The sequence below is a fragment of the Bos taurus genome, chromosome 24 (genome assembly GCF_002263795.3).
Source record: "Bos taurus isolate L1 Dominette 01449 registration number 42190680 breed Hereford chromosome 24, ARS-UCD2.0, whole genome shotgun sequence".
In the NCBI taxonomy this organism is placed as follows: Eukaryota; Metazoa; Chordata; class Mammalia; order Artiodactyla; family Bovidae; genus Bos; species Bos taurus.
In genome coordinates, this window is record NC_037351.1 from 25,599,394 (window position 1) to 25,619,735 (window position 20,342).

Here is a 20,342-nt window from a genome sequence, read left to right on the forward strand (position 1 = left end):
GAAAAATAAGTTTTCTGAAGAAAGGGTCTTAAAATGTTAATAGGCCTCCAGGCCAGAAGATGATGCAAATCACCTAAACTTTTGCATATGATAAGTCTGCAGGAAGAAAGCCTGGCTTACTGCATGACTCTACCCCTTCCCCCATTATCCTCTATGCATAACTTAAGGTATAAAAACTACTTTGGAAAATAAAGTGCGGGCCTTGTTCACCGAAACTTGGTCTCCCCATGTCGTTCTTTCTCTCACCTTCTGGCTGAATTATTCAGCCTCTTTTCTCCACTGAATTTCCTCACTGAGCTATCCTTATTCTATTACTCTTTATATCCTTAATTAACGTTTAATTAAGCAGTTGTTTCCTGATCCTCGACGACGCCGTCCCCACTTCGAATTCCCTGGATCCACCAGGGCTGGACCCCGGCACTGCACCACCAGGGAAGTCCCTCTTATGACTTTACAAATGAATCATCATTTAGTTGTTGAATCCTGAGTCAGTGAGTGTCCCCTTGGGAAGCAGACAGATGTGATGGGGGTTTAGTGCATCAAATTCAAAAGGTGGGGCAGGTGGGGGAATCCTCGTAGGATGATCCAGCACTTGAAGCCTGGTGACATTTGAGGAGGAGACGGTCACACCAGCAGGCCTCCAGATGCAGAAGAAGGGAAGTCAGACAGGGAGTTGCTGTGGTAGAGAGACGCCTGGCTGGTGCAGGAAGTAGGAGATGGGGAAGAAATGCCCGGATCCTATTTTTCTTCCTCTCCAATCTCCAGCCAATGCCTTGCACTGGCCAAACCTATCTACAAGCCAGGGGGCAAGGATGTCTGGTGAAGCATCTGTTGTTAAAACAAGCGAGGAAGGGCAGAGGACAACACGAAGGCACATCTGGAGAATCGACAACTCCCGGTGTGTGGGGATTCATAAGAGGTATATTCCTCATTTTCTCCACTTGATTCCTGGGTGTGTGGGGCTTCTGTAATCTGTGAACTTTTGAGTCCATTTCCACTCATAAATGGACTTGAGGGAGTTTCAGAATCTTCACGCCAATAACGCATAACAGTCACTGAGGTGTATCAAGGAAGGGGTGGGGGACGGAAGACCACGTTTGAGGGTCTCTGAATGACAGTATGGGTGTGAAGCTCAGAGACTAGTGAGTTTCAAAATCCACGAAGTGAAAGTTCAAAGCTTATGTACGTCGTGAAGTAGAATATTTGAAGGCAGACTACAATAAAGATGCACACTGTAATTCTAGAGCTATGGTGCCCAAAACCTCTCCACAATGATAAAAATGGTCTGTGTTTGCATTATTCAGTTAGTCATTTGCCACTCACAGTGCAGCCCTAGAATTTAAGAGCAAGTAGAAATCTTAAAAATGAAAAAATGGGATTTTCCTCATGCAAAAAGGAAATGTACCCTCCCTGACTCCTCTTTAGAAAACTTGTCATTGTTAATTCTTTCTCTGCCCCTTTCAGATGGTGTATTGATCTTTTCAAAACTAAGTGAGCCTCTTGCCAGCTTTACAAGCAGGGGTATCTTTCTCAAGGATTGGGAGCCATCTCTTTGAACATTAAGGAAGTGAGGACCCTTTTCTCTCTTTCTCTGTGGGTGTGTGGGTGTGTGTCAGCTGTCACTTCAGTCGTGTCCAGCTCTTTGTGGCTCCGTGGACTGCAGCCCGCCAGGCTTCTCTGTCCGTGGGATTCTCCAGGCAAGAATACTGGAGTGGTTCCCGTGCCCTCCTCCAGGGGATCTTCTGGACCCAGGGATCAAACCCTTGTTTCCTCCATCTACCCGTACTCACAGATGGGTTCTTTTTATCACTAGTGCCACCTGATGCCTGGCTCCAAATTGTAACTAGCTACCTGTCATAGATATTAGAAGTTTTATTTCTTTGGATAAAGGTCATCAACAAACACAATGGCCACTTCAGCTATCAGTTGAATGTAAGATGAGCTGTGTATGAAAACGGTGCTGGTAAGCCTTGCTTGAGGACAACCTATCGTTTATTTTGTGAACAAGGAGTAATCAGTTGTGTCTGCCTGGTGAAGAGATTTCTTTCCATCTTTGCAGTTTCCTTATGCGTTGCCTGTGATGCTCATCACGTTCTGACTTGGTGCTTATTCCATAATAAAACTGTTTTCTATTTTTGTGAGTTTTTCTAGGTTGGCAGGAGATTCTGGTTTTAATTAGATTTCCACAAAAGCAACCGGTTATTAAATAAGCGCAAAGAAGTATAGTTGAAAGGTGAGTAGAAGAACCATGAGTGGAATTCTAGAACACACAGAACACAAAAGAAGGCAGAAAAGGGGCAAAGAAATATAAGGACAGACGGGACCAAGAGAAAACAAAGACCAAGATGGAAGGTTTAAAGTCATCCATGTGAATAACTGCTGTTAAGTAGATTAAAATTTTCCGTAAGAAAGCAAGATCTACCTGTATGATATTTACAAGAATCACACATAGAAATATAAAGTAGAAGGGTCAAAAAATGCACCACGCTAACAATAGGCATCAGAAAGCTGGTGTGGTGACATTAATATTAGGGAAAGTTAATTCAAGACAAAAAATATAACCAGAGAGAAGACCTTCTATGAGTCGATTTTTCGGAAAGACAATAATTCTAAATGTATTTGTATCTAACAACACAGGTGTAACAAGTTTCAAAGTATTGTTAAGAAATAAACAGAAATAAAGAGGAAACAGGGAAAACCACAATCAACTGGTGACTGTAACTCTCCTCTCTCAACAATTAATGGAAAAAGTAGACAAAAAATCAATAATCATACAGAGGATTTTAGATACACCAATATAGTGAAACTGAGAAATTTGTGTTAAGGAATATTTAACTCATAGCTGTTACGTGAAAACCCCTCATTTCTAGATGACCCTTGATGAGCAGTGTTTACTGTGTAAATTTTGATGTCATGGTGAGTGGCATGTCTGTAGCATTTCATGAAATCAATGAAGAACTGCTCCCATGTGCCACTCGGAATAGGAGTCCAGGGGTTACAGCAGAGCAGGCTTCACACTTTACGGTGTTGACACACCTGTGTTATGAAATACTTACTGATGTGACACTTCAGTCTAGGCAGAAACGCATCTTTTCTCTTGTAAGCTATAAGCAATTAAAACAGCCTCTCTACTTTGGTTGAATGATTTCATCTCTTGGGGTCAGATATGCAAGACTTCTTCAGCTAAATCCACTGGTTCCTCCACTGTTACTTTCTGGGCAGACAGCAAACCTCGGCCCCTTAGAACAAGGTTCCCACACTTGGCAAACAGAATACAGAGCTAGCTCCCTGTTAAATTTGAATTTCAGAAAAAAGGTAATTTTTTACCTATGGGACATAATTTACACTAAAAATACTATTCATTATTGATCTGAAACTCAAGTTGCAGACGGGCCTTCTGTGTTCTACCCTACTTAGGAAGGGAAATAAATTCTTCCAGGGAGTCTGGCTGAGCAGGATGTAAGCAGTTCTGTTAATAATTAAAACACCAAGGTCCACAAACACCTGACTCCTCCCTAATGATGGGCTGTATTCCTTGTAAAATATGATGGGGGCAATAAAAAGATACAGGCAGAGGGCTGCACAAAGATCATCTTTTTATTTAAATATTTTGATGATATACATACAAATATAATGTTTCTTCTGTAGAACAAATGTAAAAACTAATACAAATTATCACCTTTTCAGGAACAAAGAAAATCATCTAGAAAATGTGATGACTTTATGTATAGGAAGTTTAAGACCAGGTTTTGCTTGGCGTATGCAGGTCGCATTCACAAGTTCACATGGTAGTGATGGTCTTGTTGCAGACTTGGCAAACAATAATTACTAAGTCTATAACGCAAAGACAAAAGCAGCAACAGTTGCAAGTAGAGAGTACAAAACTTAGAGTATCAAAGAGAGACCTTCATTTTGGCCACAGGTTTAAGGTGTCTAAAAATATTTGCTTTTTCTTTGTGCATATTAGTGGAAGTAGAAAAGTATAAATCTTTTGCATAACACAGGTCATCAATATTTTTTTAAAATGTGCTATAAAATGAGTTTTTCAAGATTTCATTTTCCTAGTAAAATATACTCAAAATTCACAAAATTACAGCCTTTAAAGTTTATGGAAATTATTTTGTTGTGGAGAATATTTATATAATTGATGACTGATAGGCACTTACACTTTGAAACTTGTAATGGGTCATTTCTTCAAGGAGGAATAAAAATACAATCTATTTATTTGGCCAAAACATCCAGATCACTTTTCAGAAAGAAAGGCAAGATGCTGCAGAAATTCAGGTCAGCTCTACAATATTCAATAGTCCACGTAGTCAGCCATGGCCAACTAGCCAATGACATTGAGACATGGAATAAATCATAATTTCAAACTCAAAATTACAGCAATTATAAGGACTTCCAATATTCTTTTTGCGATCGTAGATAAAAAGAGAGCGGGTTCTAAAATTTGCCTAGTTGTATACATATTGACTTGGCACCCACGGTAGGCACTTGAGGATATACAGCTGTGAAAAGGGCTCTTACCACAGTGCATATGGTTCACTGTGTTTTACTGAATTAGAAGATAATGTATCCTGAGTTTTTTTAATAGTCTATTATTGCTATAAAAATAAAGTGATTTTATATTTATGAATTTCGCCCTGGATTATTCTACTGAACTTGAAGTATTTAATATTTCCATGATTACTGAGAGACAAAGAAAAGGAATGATGCTATTTTTAAGGTCATATAACACACACACACATACACACACTTACATGCACAGAACACACACTGTTTTACCATATCATGTCCCAAAATTCAATTAACCTTACATGGATTGAAGGGCGTCTAGTTTTAAAGAAACCAAACAAGCAAAACAGGTCATTCAGACTATACCAGTATCTTTGGATAAAAAAGCTGCTGGTAATCTGCTAGGTGCAGATAAGTATGGAACACAGAACAGCAAAGTTAAATGTTAACACGGCAGGCTAAGAACCCACTCAGTCTCACGGATGGCTCTACCAGAAGGCTCATGCACTACAGACACTGTGAATCTGATAAATCAGAAGCCAGATTTACTCTCTAATTAACTTTTTTTGTGAGTATTATTTGGCCATAAGTCACTCAAAGGCACCTAAGACCAGCTTCATCATTCTGTCCCTTCAGGAAGTCCTGGGTTATCTCTGAAGTGCAATCCTAGAAGCTGAGACAGTGAGGCTCTTTGCGTAATAGAGACTGAGAAAAATTTGAGGCCCATAGGATGCATGCCCCTCACATCTACAAGGCTCTTAAAAAGCCAGGTCCTTTGAGAACAGGACATGAGTCACTGCTGGCTAAACTCTGGTGTGGCTGACGGCTGCTTAGGAGAAGGACTGCTGGACGGTGCTCTGCTTGGAGACCCTGGTGGAAGACGTGGTTATCGTGTAATTAGAATGACTAGACTCCTCTAAGCCTGAGTCTGGTAGGGAACCCGGGACTCCAGCTGCAGAAGCCACAGTCTTTCTGGACATTACCGAGGTTTCGGCAGGGATCTGGTAACTAGATTGCAGAGCGGAGGCTGGCGTCAGCACTCTTTCCGTCACTGTCACGTTCTGACCTAAGGCTACACTGGGCGCGGCCAGCGGGGGCTGCAGGCTGGAGCTGGGGGTGAGGAAGCGCTCTCTTTCCTGCACCATGACATAGTGAGCATCGGGCAGAGGCGGGGCGTCTTCCAGGAGGCCAGACGTGCCCCCGTGGGGTTGGATGACCCTCTCGGTGACCACCACGTGCCCCTCACTAGCGTACTGCTGGTTCCCTAGGGTGGACGCCGGGGCGTAGACCCGCTCGGTCACGATCAGGCCCTGGGACTGTTGGGGGCCCAGGACCACTGTACTAGGGGGCCCCGTGGCGCCTGTGGCATAGGACGTTTCGGTCACTATCACGCTACCGGAAGCCAGTGTATCAGGAAGTGGTGCAGCGACCTTTTGAGCCTGCTTAGAGGATATAACAGATTTTTCAGTGACTATTTCCTGAGTTACCTTCTCTGTGTCTGCCTCATGCAAAGGCTTGGGACCCTGAAAGCTGCTACCTGAGGCGTAAGCATTCTCGGAGTTAAGCCTGGTTTGCTCATAGAGGGACTGTGAAACCACCTTCCTGTCTGCTTCTCTTGCGGGTTTTGCCCTCTGCTGAATTTCCGCATCCATCTCTATTTTTCGACCCAGGCAAACTTCAGCGAGGGTCTTGAATTTCAATCCTAAGTCATCTAAGAAACGGTCATCTAGCTCTCCTTCAATGAAACTGCAGCAGCCGATGGAACCCCGGAGAGACTCCGTGTCTTCCTGAGAATAAACCAGAAGGCAGTCTTTGGCTGTGTGCATGTCATCTTCCCCGATGTAAGAGGCCGCTTTCTGAAACAGAAAGAGAAACAGGCATATAACCAGTGACACATTTTGTTTAAGGACAATGCTCTCGATTCCTGCTCAGAATGTGAAACCTCTAATTAGAAGGAAACATCAGAGAAACACAAATTGAAGGACATCATACCACACTACTGACCTGTATTCTTAAAACAGTATTAGTAGATGAGAAAGGCAGAGGGAACGGTTTCGGATTAAGAGGAGACACAAGGGCCACGACAAGTAAATGGAAAGCAGCACCCGAGAGTGGCTGAGATGGGAAAAACAATGGCTATAAAAGACATTCCTGGGATAATCGGCTAAACCAAGACATGGAATCTGTCATTAAGTCTCTGTACCATGGTGACGTAAGAGGATGTGTGCATGTGCGTGTGTGTGAGAGAGAAAGCAAGCAAAAGCAAACGTGGCAAAATGCTAACATTTGGGTAATTTGAACAAAGGGTGTGTGTGTGCATGCTAAGTCGCTTCAGTTGTCTGACTGTTTGCGACCCCATAGACTGAAGCCCACCAAGCTCCTCTGTCCATGGGATTCTCGGGCAAGAAAACTGGAGTGGGTTGCCATGCCCTCCTCCAGGGGATCTTCCCAACCCAGGGATCATACTCGCATCTCTATGTCTCTTGCACTGGCAGATAGGTTCTTTACCACTAGCACCACTCGAGAAGCCCCGAGTAAAGCGTACATAGGAGTTCAAACTTTATATTATTCTTGCAAATTTCCAGAGGAGTTTGAAATTATTTCCCAATTAAAAGCTGCACACACATACATAATCAAGATTGACTCACGCAGGATTAGAGCTGAGTGGGAAAAAGATATTGAAATAAAACAAACAGGGTACCAGAATGGAGCCTGGCCATGAGACAGAAAACAGATGGGAAGCACTTTTCCTTGACACTGACCAAACCACCATCTCCCTGGGGTCTAGCTGATACTTGGGGGTGGGCAGGTGGGACGAAAGCAGAAAGCAGGGAAGCACTCAGGTACTTTGTGGCCATGTAGAAAGGAGGTGGCAGGAATAAAGTGGCCTCTATGGAAGCCCACTGGGTCCCTAGCAATCTGACTCTGCCCATCCCATGCCCAAGCCTGATTGTGTTCTCCAGAAAGGCTTCTAATTCCTAATTCCAGGCATCAACTTCCCGACTGCATTGCATCATCTTTGCTGCAACTTTCCTCTTAATTTTATGTGACTCGCCACAATGGTGAACCAAGTACTTGCCTTCAAAAGAAAACACTTAAACAGGCGTAGAAGACTGGGTGTTTTAGGTTACGTAGTCTCTCCCCTCCCACCCTACCCGCTCTGCAGAGGACCGCACTTTCAGACCCACTGACATCAGCCTGGTCATGTGACCTGCTCTGGCCAACGACACGTGAGTGGGGAAAGGCCGTGGCTTTAGGGGTGCTATTACCGGGTTCTCGTTGCTCTGTTCTCTGCAGCCCAAGGACGGGAGCTTCCTGGGCACAAGCTGAGCAGAGCTGCACTGGATGGCAAAAGCATGACTGTGGGAAATATGCCCTGGTGAGAAGCAAACCTGTGAGGTCACTTGTCACCACCACAAAATGAACCAATTTGTTCTCATCTCTCCTTCCTCAGTGCCTCTAAGCACCCTCTTCAAAGGAACACAGTCCCATTTAGACCCAAGAGAATGATTTCCCTAATAACATCACGTTCACATATAGATGCAACTTCTCCCACACAGAGAAACCAACGCTTACCTCAGTGAAGTAACTTCTCAGGAACTCCTCGTTCACCGCCACTGCGCCTGCTCGAGCTCCGGCCACTTCTCTGGCTGCCCCCGTGGCTCTCGTGGTCCTGAAGGTGTCCGAGGTCACCATGGCCCCGGTCGTCCCAGTAACCTGGGTGGCCCCGCCTGAGACGAGGCTTCTGTATTCTTCCCAGCGGCCTTCCGCCTCGGACATCTCCTGCTGCCCTTTGCTAAAGGAGGCAGAGCTGCTTCCTTTCACGATGGCTTCCTTGGCCGTCACACCTCCGCCTGCCCCAGCACCTACCGCGGCCCCATCTCTGACATCCGCCCCCAGAAGAGGCAGCACCACCTGTGAGAGCACATACCATCGAGTCAGGGACGGTCAGTACGCCGACCGTCTGAGCTAAGTGAGCTGGCGAGAGTGTTAGTCACCTCAGTCGTGTCTGACTCTTTGTGACCCCACAGACTGTAGCCCACCAGGTTCCTCTGTCCATGGAATTCTCCAGGCCAGAATACTGGAGTGGGTTGTCATTTCCTTCTCCAGGGGATCTTCCTGACCAGGGATCAAACCTGGGTCTCCTGCATTGCAGGTGGATTCTTTACCATTTGAGCCACCAGGGAAGCCCAAGCATATGAAGGAAGTAAGATATTTGCCCAAGGCAAATTAGTAAAAACTTTGTCTGAATGACTCCTCTTTGAGTCTTCTGAAGATCTCTGCTCTATCTTCTGATTCTCTTGTGTGCTAAGTCACTTCAGTCATGTCCGACTCTTTGCAACCCCATGGACTGTAGCCTGCCAGGTTCCTCTGTCCATGGGACTCTCCAGGCCAGAATCCTGGAGTGGGTTGCCATTTCTCTCTCCAGGGGATCTTCCCCATCCTAGGATTGAACCTACATCTCTTCTGTCTCCTGCACTGGCAGGCAGGTTCTTTACCACTAGTGCTCCCTGGGACGGCCAGTAAGTAGGTAGGGAAGGGGATTTTGCAACATTTTACAACTGTCACGGGGGCTGTGGGTGTACCTCTGCGGACCTTATGTATTGTGTGGACTGGAAATGGAGAAGCACCTGGTTATGAAAGACTGCCCGTTTAAATATTGGGACAAATCTTCCTACCTGAACCCCTACACACTCTTGCTCACTTTAGCCTTTGTTCTACATTCCCGGCATCACTACCTGACCCTCTGTCTATGTTCTCTGTAACTCAGGACCTGTGGCAGTAGAGCAAAACCACCTCAACGCTGCCCTGGCAACAGATACAAAGTAGGCTGTATTTAACGAAGGCATGTGAATGAAATCTGTAGGAACTAGTTTGCGCTCATGACCTATGATGTCAGAGACTCCTTTAAAGCAGGAAAGAGGACACGCTCCACTGACACTGGATTATCTGACCTTGTCTTCAGGTGGCGCCCCCTCGTTGTTCCATGGATGCAGCATCTCTATGGTACCCGGGATGGGGGTAAAGCCTTTGGCGCCCTTTCCACAATGGCACACCAGCAGCAGAAGTGGTATAACTGCACAGAAACAAAATCCAGCACAGAGAAGGTTAGTCTTGACCGATTTTTGAATTTATCTTGCATAGTTTTGGAATTTGCATATCACTTTCTAGAGTTCAGTCTTCACTTACTTATAGCCCTATTTTTCTGTTTTTCTTTTCTTCCCCTGATCCAAACTCACCAAGTCTGTTTTGGGTGAGTCATACCAAAGCCTAAAAGCAGGATGAGGGAGTCTTACAGATTCAGAGTTCCTGTCCATCACAAAGACTGTGGTCACTGTCTGTGGTCACTCAGTGGGACATCAAGACTGGATTTGACACTATCCAAATCATCAAAATCAATTTAATAGCTTAATTTTTTTAAAAACCACTTTAATTTTTAGCATATGCTTCCACAGTGGCCTAAAAGGTAAAGAATCTGCCTGCATTGCAGGAGACCCAAGTTCGATTCCTGGGTGAGGAAGATCCCCTGGAGAAGGGAATGGCTACCCACTCCAGTATTCTTGCCTGGAGAATTCTATGGACAGAGGAGCCTGGCGGGCTACAGTCCATGGTGTTGCAGTCAGTCAGACACAACTGAGTGACTAATACTTTCACCGACTATGGTTACTGTGTGTAATAAAAGGACTGAAGATAGCAAATGTTTATCAAGTGTCTGCCATGTGCTAAGCACCCCCATTAAACCCTGGGAAATCTGAGGTGAGACGGTAGTGCAAGGAATCCCAGGTTGGTCAGCTGAGACAAGTCATTATCATCAGGTCAGTATTTTAACCCACTAAATGCAGATGATGATGTAAAAGTGCACTGCAAACTGTTGAGTGCTGTGTATTCAGCTGCACACCTACTAATGGCTTGGACGCACCCTCTTCTAACAGAGAAACAGCGGAGGCTGCCTTGCAGGTGGTGGTCTGCCCATGGGCAGTGGGCAAGTGGAGTGGTTCCATGTGACCCCAGGTTGCAGTCTTCTGTTCTTCCATGAAAGGAAACCCAAAGTCACTGGAAGGCACTGGAGGGCAGGCAGGAAGGGACGGGCTGGTTGTCACTGCTGGGAAACATGTAAGTGCTCAGAGGGTCTGGCTCCTGTTGGTGCAGGGGAAGGGGCAAGCCAAGCGGAGCCTGTTGGGAGGTGGAGCTCTGACAAGTCAAGTGTGCGAAAAACAAGAACTGCTGGGAATCAGATGAGTTTGTAAAATAACCTTGTACCACGCAACAAGTCTTTTCTGAGAGCTTTCCACGCACAAGGCACTGTGTGTGGAAGAACAGATACCCCACCTCCCTCACAGAGCTTAACAAAGTGGGGACACCCACAAGGTTGAAACGTATGTCTAATACTCTTGGTTCCCGAAATCAGGAAATGATACATTTTTATAAAACAAAATTCTGAAGAGAGCTCTGATAACTTTTGGTGAATTGAGCAATGATCAATTCTTGCTTCCCTTCTCACCCTCAATAGCATTCTAGTGTGATTACAGAAAAACTAAAGAAATCAATGAGTACCATAGTAACAAAATCCTAAAAACACTAGAAGTTACTAAAAGAGGAAGTGCTCAGTTATGTCCAGCTCTTCACGGACCCATGGACTGTAGCCCACCAGGCTCCTCTGTCCATGGGATTTTCCAGGCAAGAATAGTGGAGTGGGTTGTCATTCTTCCTCCAGGGGATCCTTCTGACTCAGGAATTGTACCCGACTCTCATGCTTGGCAGGCAGATTCTTGACCACTGAGCCACCTGGGAAGGCCCCCGCAAGGGAACGTACAGCTTTTAAAATACTTACGTAGCAAGAGCAGAAGGGCAAGAATTATGAGTGCAATTGCTGCAGGCCCCAAGCCAACGTAGGAGTCAGCCCACATATTCACACAGCCGCTGCCTTCCACACAATTGCAAACTGTGAGCCTAAGGATCTGCTCTTCAGGACAGCTGAAGCCTTGACTATCTGCGATCTGGAAGTGAATTTCACTTGTCCCATGCTGTCTTTTGGTTTGTTGTAGTAGCACGTTGTTATCTGTAAGGGACAAGAAAATAAAGGAAATAAAGTGAGTGGTTACCAAGAAAGGGGCAAGATTAAAGTTCAGAGACATTCTCTCTTTTTTTTTTTTTTCTTCAATTTATTGAGGTATATTTAATTTACAATATTATATAAGTTTCAGGTATACAACACTGCAATTCACACTTTTTAAAGGTTATACTCCATTTACAGTTATTGTAGAACATTGGCTATAACCCCTGTGATGTATAATATATCCTTGCAGCTTCTTTATTTTAACATAGCAGATGGTACCTCTTAATCCCCTACCCCTGTTTGGTTCCTCCTTACTCACCTCCCACAGTGGTAACCATCAGTTTGTTCATTGTATCTCTGAGTCTACAGAAACATTCTTTAATTGCTCATCATATTTTGTTCCAGTTAGTTTTATTATTCCATAATTCCTCTATTGAATTCACAGTGTGCTCGATGAGATTAGTCCAAATATGCAGGTGAAGATCACAGAATCATTTCTGAACACACCTTCCTTTTATGATGACTAATGTTAACAAATGTGTGTGATCTATCTGATGCTAGGAACTCTTTCCATTACTGGGATACAGTGCCAAATAAGTGGTGGGTTAAATGATATTTCCAATAAATGACCATTTTTTTAAAATTTAGTTTTTCCTGTTTAAAATACTTATTTATTTGGCTGCACTGGGTCTTAATTGCAGGATCTCTGAACTTCATTGCGGAATTTGGGATCTTTAGTTGCGTTTCATGTGAACTCTTAGTTGGGACCTGTGGGGCCTAGTTCCCTTGAGCAGGGATCGAACCTGGCCTCCCTGCATCAGGAGCTCAGTCTTAGTGACTGGACCAGCAGGGATGTTCCTATCCTACCATTTCTTAAAAGAACTTTATCAAGGCAAATTTCAAACGGTGATCAAGGAAAGAACATAATTAACCCTCATGGTACCCATTTCCAGCTTTAATCAGTTCAGTTAAGTTCAGTTGCTCAGTTGTGTCCGACTCTTTGCAACCCCATGAATCGCAGCATACCAGGCCTCCCTGTCCATCACCAACTCCCGGAGTTCACCCGGACTCACGTCCATCGAGTCAGTGATGCCATCCAGCCATCTCATCCTCTGTCGTCCCCTTGTCCTCCTGCCCCCAATCCCTCCCAGCATCAGAGTCTTTTCCAATGAGTCAACTAATTTTCAACAATGGGCCAATCTTGTTCCATCCTTTTTGTTCCCAACGTGGTATGTTTGAGATTTTGAAACATAATCTACAGAAAACTTGAAAGACTATTACTGATACAATGAATTTGATATACTCTTCATGAATTGTTTACATTTTATAACAATACTATCTCTCTACAAGCACACTTTTTTTTTAATTAAAGGATAATTGCTTTACAGAATTTTGTTGTTTTCTGTCAAACCTCAACATGAATCAGCCACAGGTATGTATATATCCCCTTCGTTTTGAACCTCCCTCCCATTTCCCTCCCCATCCTACTCCTCTATTTTAAGGTAAGTTGCAGATCTCATGACCTTCTTCAGCATATACCTTCTAAGACCAAAGGATATTAAGCTCTTCTAAGAATTAATTACTGATATAATAATATCTAACATATAATCCATATTCAAACTTTTCAACTGTTGTAAAAACATCCTTTATAATTCTCTCTCTCTATGGCTTTATGCTCATTACTTTGCTAACAAAGGTCAGTCTAGTCAAGGCTATAGTTTTTCCAGTGGTCATGTATGGATGTGAGAGTTGGACTGTGAAGAAAGCTGAGTGCCGAAGAATTGATGTTTTTGAACTGTGGTGCTGGAGAAGACTCTTGCAAGTCCTTTGGACTGCAAGGAGATCCAACCAGTCCATCCTAAAGGAGACCGGTCCTGGGTGTTCTTTGGAAGGACTGATGCTGAGGCTGAAACTCCAATACTTTGGTGACCTCATGAGAAGAGTTGACTCATTGGAAAAGATCCTGATGCTGGGAAGGACTGGGGGCAGAAGGAGAAGGAGATGACAGAGGATGAGATGGCTGGATGGCATCACTGACTCGATGGACGAGAGTTTGGGTGAACTCCGGGAGTTGGTGATGGACAGGGAGGCCTGGTGTGCTGTGATTCATGGGGTCGCAAAGAGTCAGACACAACTGAGCAACTGAACTGAACTGAAAAAACCAGTAAACTTATAAGTTAAGAAAAATTGGGGTATTATATTTAAAACCTTCTGAAATGAATACCAACTGTTTAAAACAAGAGAGTCTTCTAGAGATTATTTTTCAGCATTCAAAACCCAAAAGAACATGTCAGTAAGGGAGTATGTCGCAAGATTTGGATACATGCTTACATCCTTCTGGCATGGGGGCAGGAGGACAGACAGCTTCCTTTCAACGTTAACATCCATCACTCACCAGCTTTGTGACTTCAGACAAGCTACCTAACTTTACTTAAGTCAAAGTTCTCTCGGCTGTGATCGGGGAATGATGGTATGGGGTAGGGAATAAATGTGATAAAGCACAAGAAGGGTTAGCAGAGTGTCTGACACATGGTATATACTCCACCAGTGTTATTTTTCATGGAATCATCATTACCATACCTCAATATTTTTAGAAGGCACCTACTAGGATTACTGTGCTTAGAAAGGCAAAGTACTCCTCAAGCTTACGAGACAACTACTTCAAGAGTGATTTGGGGAATACCCAGCTACTTTTAAGATATGAGAGGGGACTTCCGCGGTGGTCCAGTGGTTAAGCATCCAGAATGCAATGCAGGGGACGTGGGTCTGACTCCCGGTCTGGGAACTAGGATCCAGCCCACGACAACTGCTGCGTGCGTGTGCGCGCCTGATGTCGCTTCACTCGTGTCTGACTCTGTGACCCCATGGCCTGGAGCTCACCAGGCTCCTCTGTCCATGAGATTCTCCAGGCAAGAATACTGGAGTGGGTTGCCATGCCCTCCTTCAGGAGATCCTCCCAACCCAGGGACCAAACCCATGTCTCTTATGTCTCCCGCATTGGCAGGCGGGTTCTTTACCACCAGCACCACCTGGGAAGCCGGACAACTACTACTGAGCCTGCGCCATCACTAGAGAGTCGACGCACCACAAGCAAGACCCTGCATGCCGTAGCTAAGAGCTGACGCAGTCAAATAAATAAATAAAAATTAAAAAAAAAAAAAAAGAGAGAGGTATTAGACATCTATTTTTCTTCTTTCCCTCCAGGTAGATTATTTATCATTAGGCAGATCAAAGACACTACGCCTGAGGTTCAGAACTTCATTTTATAAACTTGACTGTATTGGAAATACAATTTATGCAAAGCAAATAAATAACTGTATTATGAAGATTTTATTTGCTTTGCAAATAGATTTCTATCATGTTTAAATATAAATATTTAAATATAAGTTAAATATAAATATATATTTAAATATATAGTCTAGTGATTTTTGCTTACCTTCTCGGCGTACTATTTTCCATCTTTCTGCCATTCCAGCTGGTTTATCAATGATGGAGAAACTGAAAGGCCAGCTGTTTTGGGGTCCGTCCAGGTCCTGAGCGGTCACGTTCACGAACGGCACATAGTCACAGACAGTCTGCACAGGTTCGACCAGTGTGGGACAATTGTCATTGACATCTTCAACATTGATAACAATAGTGCCAGTGATGGTTTTTCTAGGATATTCTTAAAAATAGGAAAAAAAAAAAAAAAAGTACATTCTGGTCATACTGCTCAAAATGGACATGGTTTGAATTCTCTAGTCAATTTCATAAGGAGAACTGGTATCCAAATTAGGACACTTCTTATCTTAGATGTGCTTTCATACTCAGATCAAGTAATGTCTTTTAATCCACTAAATATGTAGAAATGTGAAGGTTTACCCATGTGACCTTTCTATAAGGCCAAAACAAAGGTCTCCGTGGTTGGAAAATAAAATCTAAATACATATAACCAAGAAAAGATGTTTCTTTAATAACTTACCTTCTGTTATAGCCACAATCTTTGCAGTGTATGTACCATTTTGGACATATCTGGATTCATAATCAGGAATCTTCACAAGTTTAATTTCAGAGGTGGCAGAATTCACAGAGATCCAATTGTCTATATCTTCAAATTTGGCATATCTGTTAGAAAAGAGAAAATTAATTCTGAACTCTGGATAAACTATAATATCTATAACTCTTTTAAGCTTAATTTCTGCTTTAGTATATATGTTCTTATAACAGGCATGTTTGGAATGTTTTTAAATTTCTTGAGACTATCCTAAAAGCCCCTCTGTTTATCACTGTCTCACAGCTACTTTGGAATCCTCCTTATTTCCGTAACGCACCCCAGGCATGTGTGCAAGGGCAACCAACCCCTGCCTACTCACCTGGGAGGTTTATGAGTTGCTCTTAGCCTGTCTTACAGCTTTCAATCTAGTTTCCCTTAAATTTCAAGTTAACCTTTCTAGGATAACTTAAGTCACCCAACAAGAACTCATAGAGAAAAGCTACCTTACATCCTGTTGTTTCTTGGCATGTTATCAATATTTAATAATAACAGTTTTTTTTAAAAAAAAAACAATGCCTTAAATGGAAGTGCTTTAAATTTGCTGGACATATGTACACCTATGGCTGATTCATGTTGGTGTCTGACAAAAAACAACAAAATTCTGTAAAGCAATTATCCTTCAACTAAAAAACAAATAAATAAATCTGGGGGATATTGTTGGTTGTTAGGAGCAATACTCTTCTTTTGGTTAGAAACAGCTAAAAGTGAAAACAAAGCTGATAAGGTGACTGACTTCTGGTTTTCTTCTCTCAAAGCAAAGGAAAATTAGAGCGGAAAGACAGTTTCAGGAAGGCAAGTAGAACTTTCATAGGTTTTCACAAAAGCACGTTAATTTAATCCCATAGAGTTTAAAACGTATCCAAATAAACTAAATAAACATATGAGTATTTGGTTCAAGCAATCAGATTATTATTTTGTATTAAGTGGCAGTTTAGGCACACAAAAATTAGTGGCTAACATACAGCAATATTTATTTATAGTTACCATTAAAAAATTCCAATTATACACTTGAACTAAATTTTCCTGCCTTTTAATAATTTTACCAGTAAATGATACATTTCGATAGTCACAAATATTTTTGAATTTCATGGCTGGAATTTTAAAGCTTGAACTTAGCTCAATGTTTTCCCACATTATACTTATAACCAAGACAGAGCTACAGTGCTAAGAATCACATTTCACGATGGAATGCTTTGTGTGATCTCATTTAAGGAATTTTCTGTTTTCTATTGTTAAAATTAGACACCATTCAAAGTAGGATGGTGGCTCACGTGTCATGTCAAATATCCGTAACAACTGATGCACATGGATAATCAGTTAAAGTAAATCATGACAAAGTTGAGAATGTTTCTTCTACTGTTCTCATCGACATTTCAATTAGGTGAATACTGGAAAATTATTTCACTTAGCTGTGCCTCTCATTCCTTATCTGTAAAATAAGGTTTGACTTAATCTTTAAGATCACTCTCATTCTAAAGTTGTATGATAAAGAATAAACTGTTTCTAAAAAAAAAAAAGAATAAGGTACTTTTGAGAAGAAAACATGGTTCATTATTTTTCAAGGTAGCACACATCATCTTTTGATACGGTCATAACTCCTACTGAAAACACCAACCAAAATTAAATAGGTAGATGGAAATAGAAGTTCCAGCAGACAGCCACAGTATTATTGGAGAGTAATTAATCAGAACACTTAAGCCTCTCAGCGGACAGTCTGAGAAGTCATAAGGAATGTGCATCCTCAGGTTTAAGAGCCACAGAAACAAAAATTAGGCTACAAAACTCAAGAGAAGCTGGACTGCCTGAAGGTAAGCTGCACAAAAAAGGATCACCAAGACACTGCAGAAAACACAATGGGAACTTTGTTAATATTATTTTGGAAAAAGGTCATTTGCTAATATTGGCTGATGAATTCTATAAGATTCTCCAAAAGGAAAGAGACTGTTGAAAAGGTTCCTCCATATCCCCATTCTTGCTAAGGTCGGCAGTGTTTCGTGAAGTGCTGGCACCCAGGGACACAGGCCCAAGCAGAGTGAAGCAACCAAACAACTCTGGCACTGACGGCAGGAAAACAGGAGCCACGTGATGGACATCCAGGATTCCACAGGGGCCACAGACATCAGGAGCAAGTCTGAAGCACAGGGCTGCCCCAGGTCAGCCACTGCAAGCCCTTCAACGACGCCAAGCGGGATACTTGCAGCGCCCCCTAACAGTCATCTTGGGTGGCAGGTGAGGATTCTTGTATTGTGCTGTGCTTAGATGCTCAGTTGTGTCTGACTCTTTGTGACCCCATGGACTGAAGCCCACCAGGCTCCTCTGTCTATGGGGATTCTCCAGGCAAGAATATTGGAGTGGGTTGCCATGCCCTCCTCCAGGGGATCTTCCCAACCCAGGGATCAAACCCAGGTCTCCCACATTGCAGGCAGATTCTTTACTGTCTTGAGCCACCAGGGAAGCTCAAGAATACTGGAGTGGGTAGCCTATCCCTTCTCCAGGGAATCTTCCCAACCCAGTAATTGAACCAGGGTCTCCTTCATTGCAGGCAGATTCTTTACCAGCTGAGCTACCAGGGAAGCTTAACTTCAACCAAATAACTACAGGTAAGCAGAGCTTCATAAATTACAACTCTGTAGAGTCATCTCTTGATGGCAAGGCTCTGAGAGCTAAGATGTAAACTCACTTTGCAAATGTGAATGGATCATGCAAACCTAAGGCGCTGCTACAAAATGGGTACAATACAGGGTTGGCATATGATAGTTCTTAAAAAAAAATTTTTTTTTTAAAATTTTGTATTGGAATATAGCCAATTAACAATGTTGCCATAGTTTCAGGTGGACAGCAAAGGGATTCAGCCTTACATGGATATGTATACATTCTCCTCCAAACTCCCCTCCCATCCAGGCTGCTCTATAACATTGAACAGAGTTCCCTGTGCTATAGAGTAGGTACTTGTTGGTTATCAATTTTAAATATAGCAGTGTGTACATGTTGAACTCAAACTCTATTCTGTCCCCCTCATTCTTCACTTCAGCAACCATAAGTTGGTTCTCGAAGACTGTGAGTCTCTTTCTGTTTTGTAAAGAAGTTCGTTTGTATCATTTCTTTTCAGGCATCTAGTAGGTTCTTAATAAATAAAGAATAATATTTTATATTAATTAATAATTAATATATTTTATATTAATATTTTATATTCTGAATAAAGGTCACCAGGATCAAGACAAATGTTACAAGTTTTATCAACCCCTGGACCAAAGAGCCTGGTTTGAATCAAGATCAATTTTCAAGGCTGATGATCAATTAAAACTGGTTTCCCCATTATTAAAATTTTAATGCATTATGCAGCTTTTTTTCCCACTTAAATTACGTAAAGTGAACTTGCAGTAAATTTTACTTGCTACTTTCTTACCTCTAAAGACAGATTTTAGAAAGCTTCTTTCTGAACTTTCTCTTTGTTGCTATTTAGCCTTCTCAACCCAGAACTTTTTTTTAATTAAACATTAAAAAAAAATTTTTTTTTTACAATGTTGCATTGGTTTCTGTCATACAACAATGCAAATCAGCCATAATTATACATACACTCCCTCCTTCCCTAGACTCCCTCCCCTCCCCCATCCCATCTCTCCAGGTCATCACGGAGCACCAAGCTGGGCTCCCTGTGCTACAGGCAACTTCTCACTACCTATCCATCTTACACCCAATAGTCTTTGTATGTTGATGCCACTTTCTCCATTCTTCTCACTCTCCCTCCCCCACTGTGTCCCCAGGTCCCTTCTTTATATCTGTGTCTCCTTTCCTCCCCTGCAAATAGGTTCATCAGTATCATTTTTCTGAACCCAGCCAGCCTTTGCCTCCCACTCGGGTCATGGAGGGAAGGGGGCTCCTGGGGAAACACCTGGCCTCTCAGTGACCACACAACTCCAGGAATTTCATTTACAGGCCTTTTGAGGTTTGTAGGCCCCCAAAGGCAGGGTTCAAAGAACTGAAGTGTCCAAATTCCATTATGATTTTTGAAAAGAGGCATTCAAAGTAACTTAGAACAAGGAAATAATATTCATAACCATCTCTTACTTTACATTGGGTACTTTTCCAGTGTCTTCATCAAAAACTTGAAATTTTCCCAGTATTTGGCCCTGGCTTAATTTCTCCATGCTCTCACTAGTGTGAAATTGGATTGTGCTGCTTTTAAAATAAATGCCTTCTTTCACATTTTTCACTTTGACTTTGATGGGAATGGATGTCGGCTTGTATTTATCCTTAATTGATTTGTGAAAAGCTGCTTTGTTAGTGACGATAATGCTCAAGTCAAGATTCTTCATTGTTTCATAGTCTACTTCCTAGAAAGGCGAAATCAGAGGGAATTCTTTAAAAAGGGAAAACAATAGAACACACGAATGTGGTTTCAGTGTCAGATATTATATAATCATTTAAAACATGAAAAATACAGCAGTAAGTACAGTAAATCCCCAATATATAAATGAATTCCATTCTGAGAGCACGTTCGTAGTCCAACTTTGTTCATTAAGTCCAACAAAGTTAGCCTAGGTATCCAACTAACACAACTGGCTACACAGTACTGTAATAATACTGTCAAACAAATAATACATAAAAAACAAACACACAAAATAAAGAAAACATTTCTAATCTTACAGTAAAGTACCTTGAGAAGTCCAGTAGTACCATACAACAGATGGCATCCAGGGGCTGGCATCCAGTGAACAGGCAAGAAGAGTTACAGAG

The 20,342-nt window shown here is 42.5% G+C and overlaps 1 protein-coding gene across 1 annotated transcript in view; it reads right to left on the bottom strand.

The window, feature by feature from the left end:
* Window positions 1-3,579: 3,579 nt before the first annotated feature.
* DSG2 (desmoglein 2) overlaps window positions 3,580-20,342 on the bottom strand; it is a 51,001-nt gene continuing 34,238 nt past the window's right edge. Inside the window, exons 9-15 of the mRNA NM_001192172.2 lie at window positions 19,674-19,939; window positions 15,534-15,676; window positions 15,009-15,236; window positions 11,348-11,575; window positions 9,471-9,592; window positions 8,092-8,430; window positions 3,580-6,371 (exon numbers count right to left, since the gene is read on the bottom strand). Coding sequence (NP_001179101.2) covers window positions 5,346-6,371; window positions 8,092-8,430; window positions 9,471-9,592; window positions 11,348-11,575; window positions 15,009-15,236; window positions 15,534-15,676; window positions 19,674-19,939 — 2,352 coding nt within the window. The 3' untranslated portion in view covers window positions 3,580-5,345. The remainder of the gene's footprint in view (window positions 6,372-8,091; window positions 8,431-9,470; window positions 9,593-11,347; window positions 11,576-15,008; window positions 15,237-15,533; window positions 15,677-19,673; window positions 19,940-20,342) is intronic.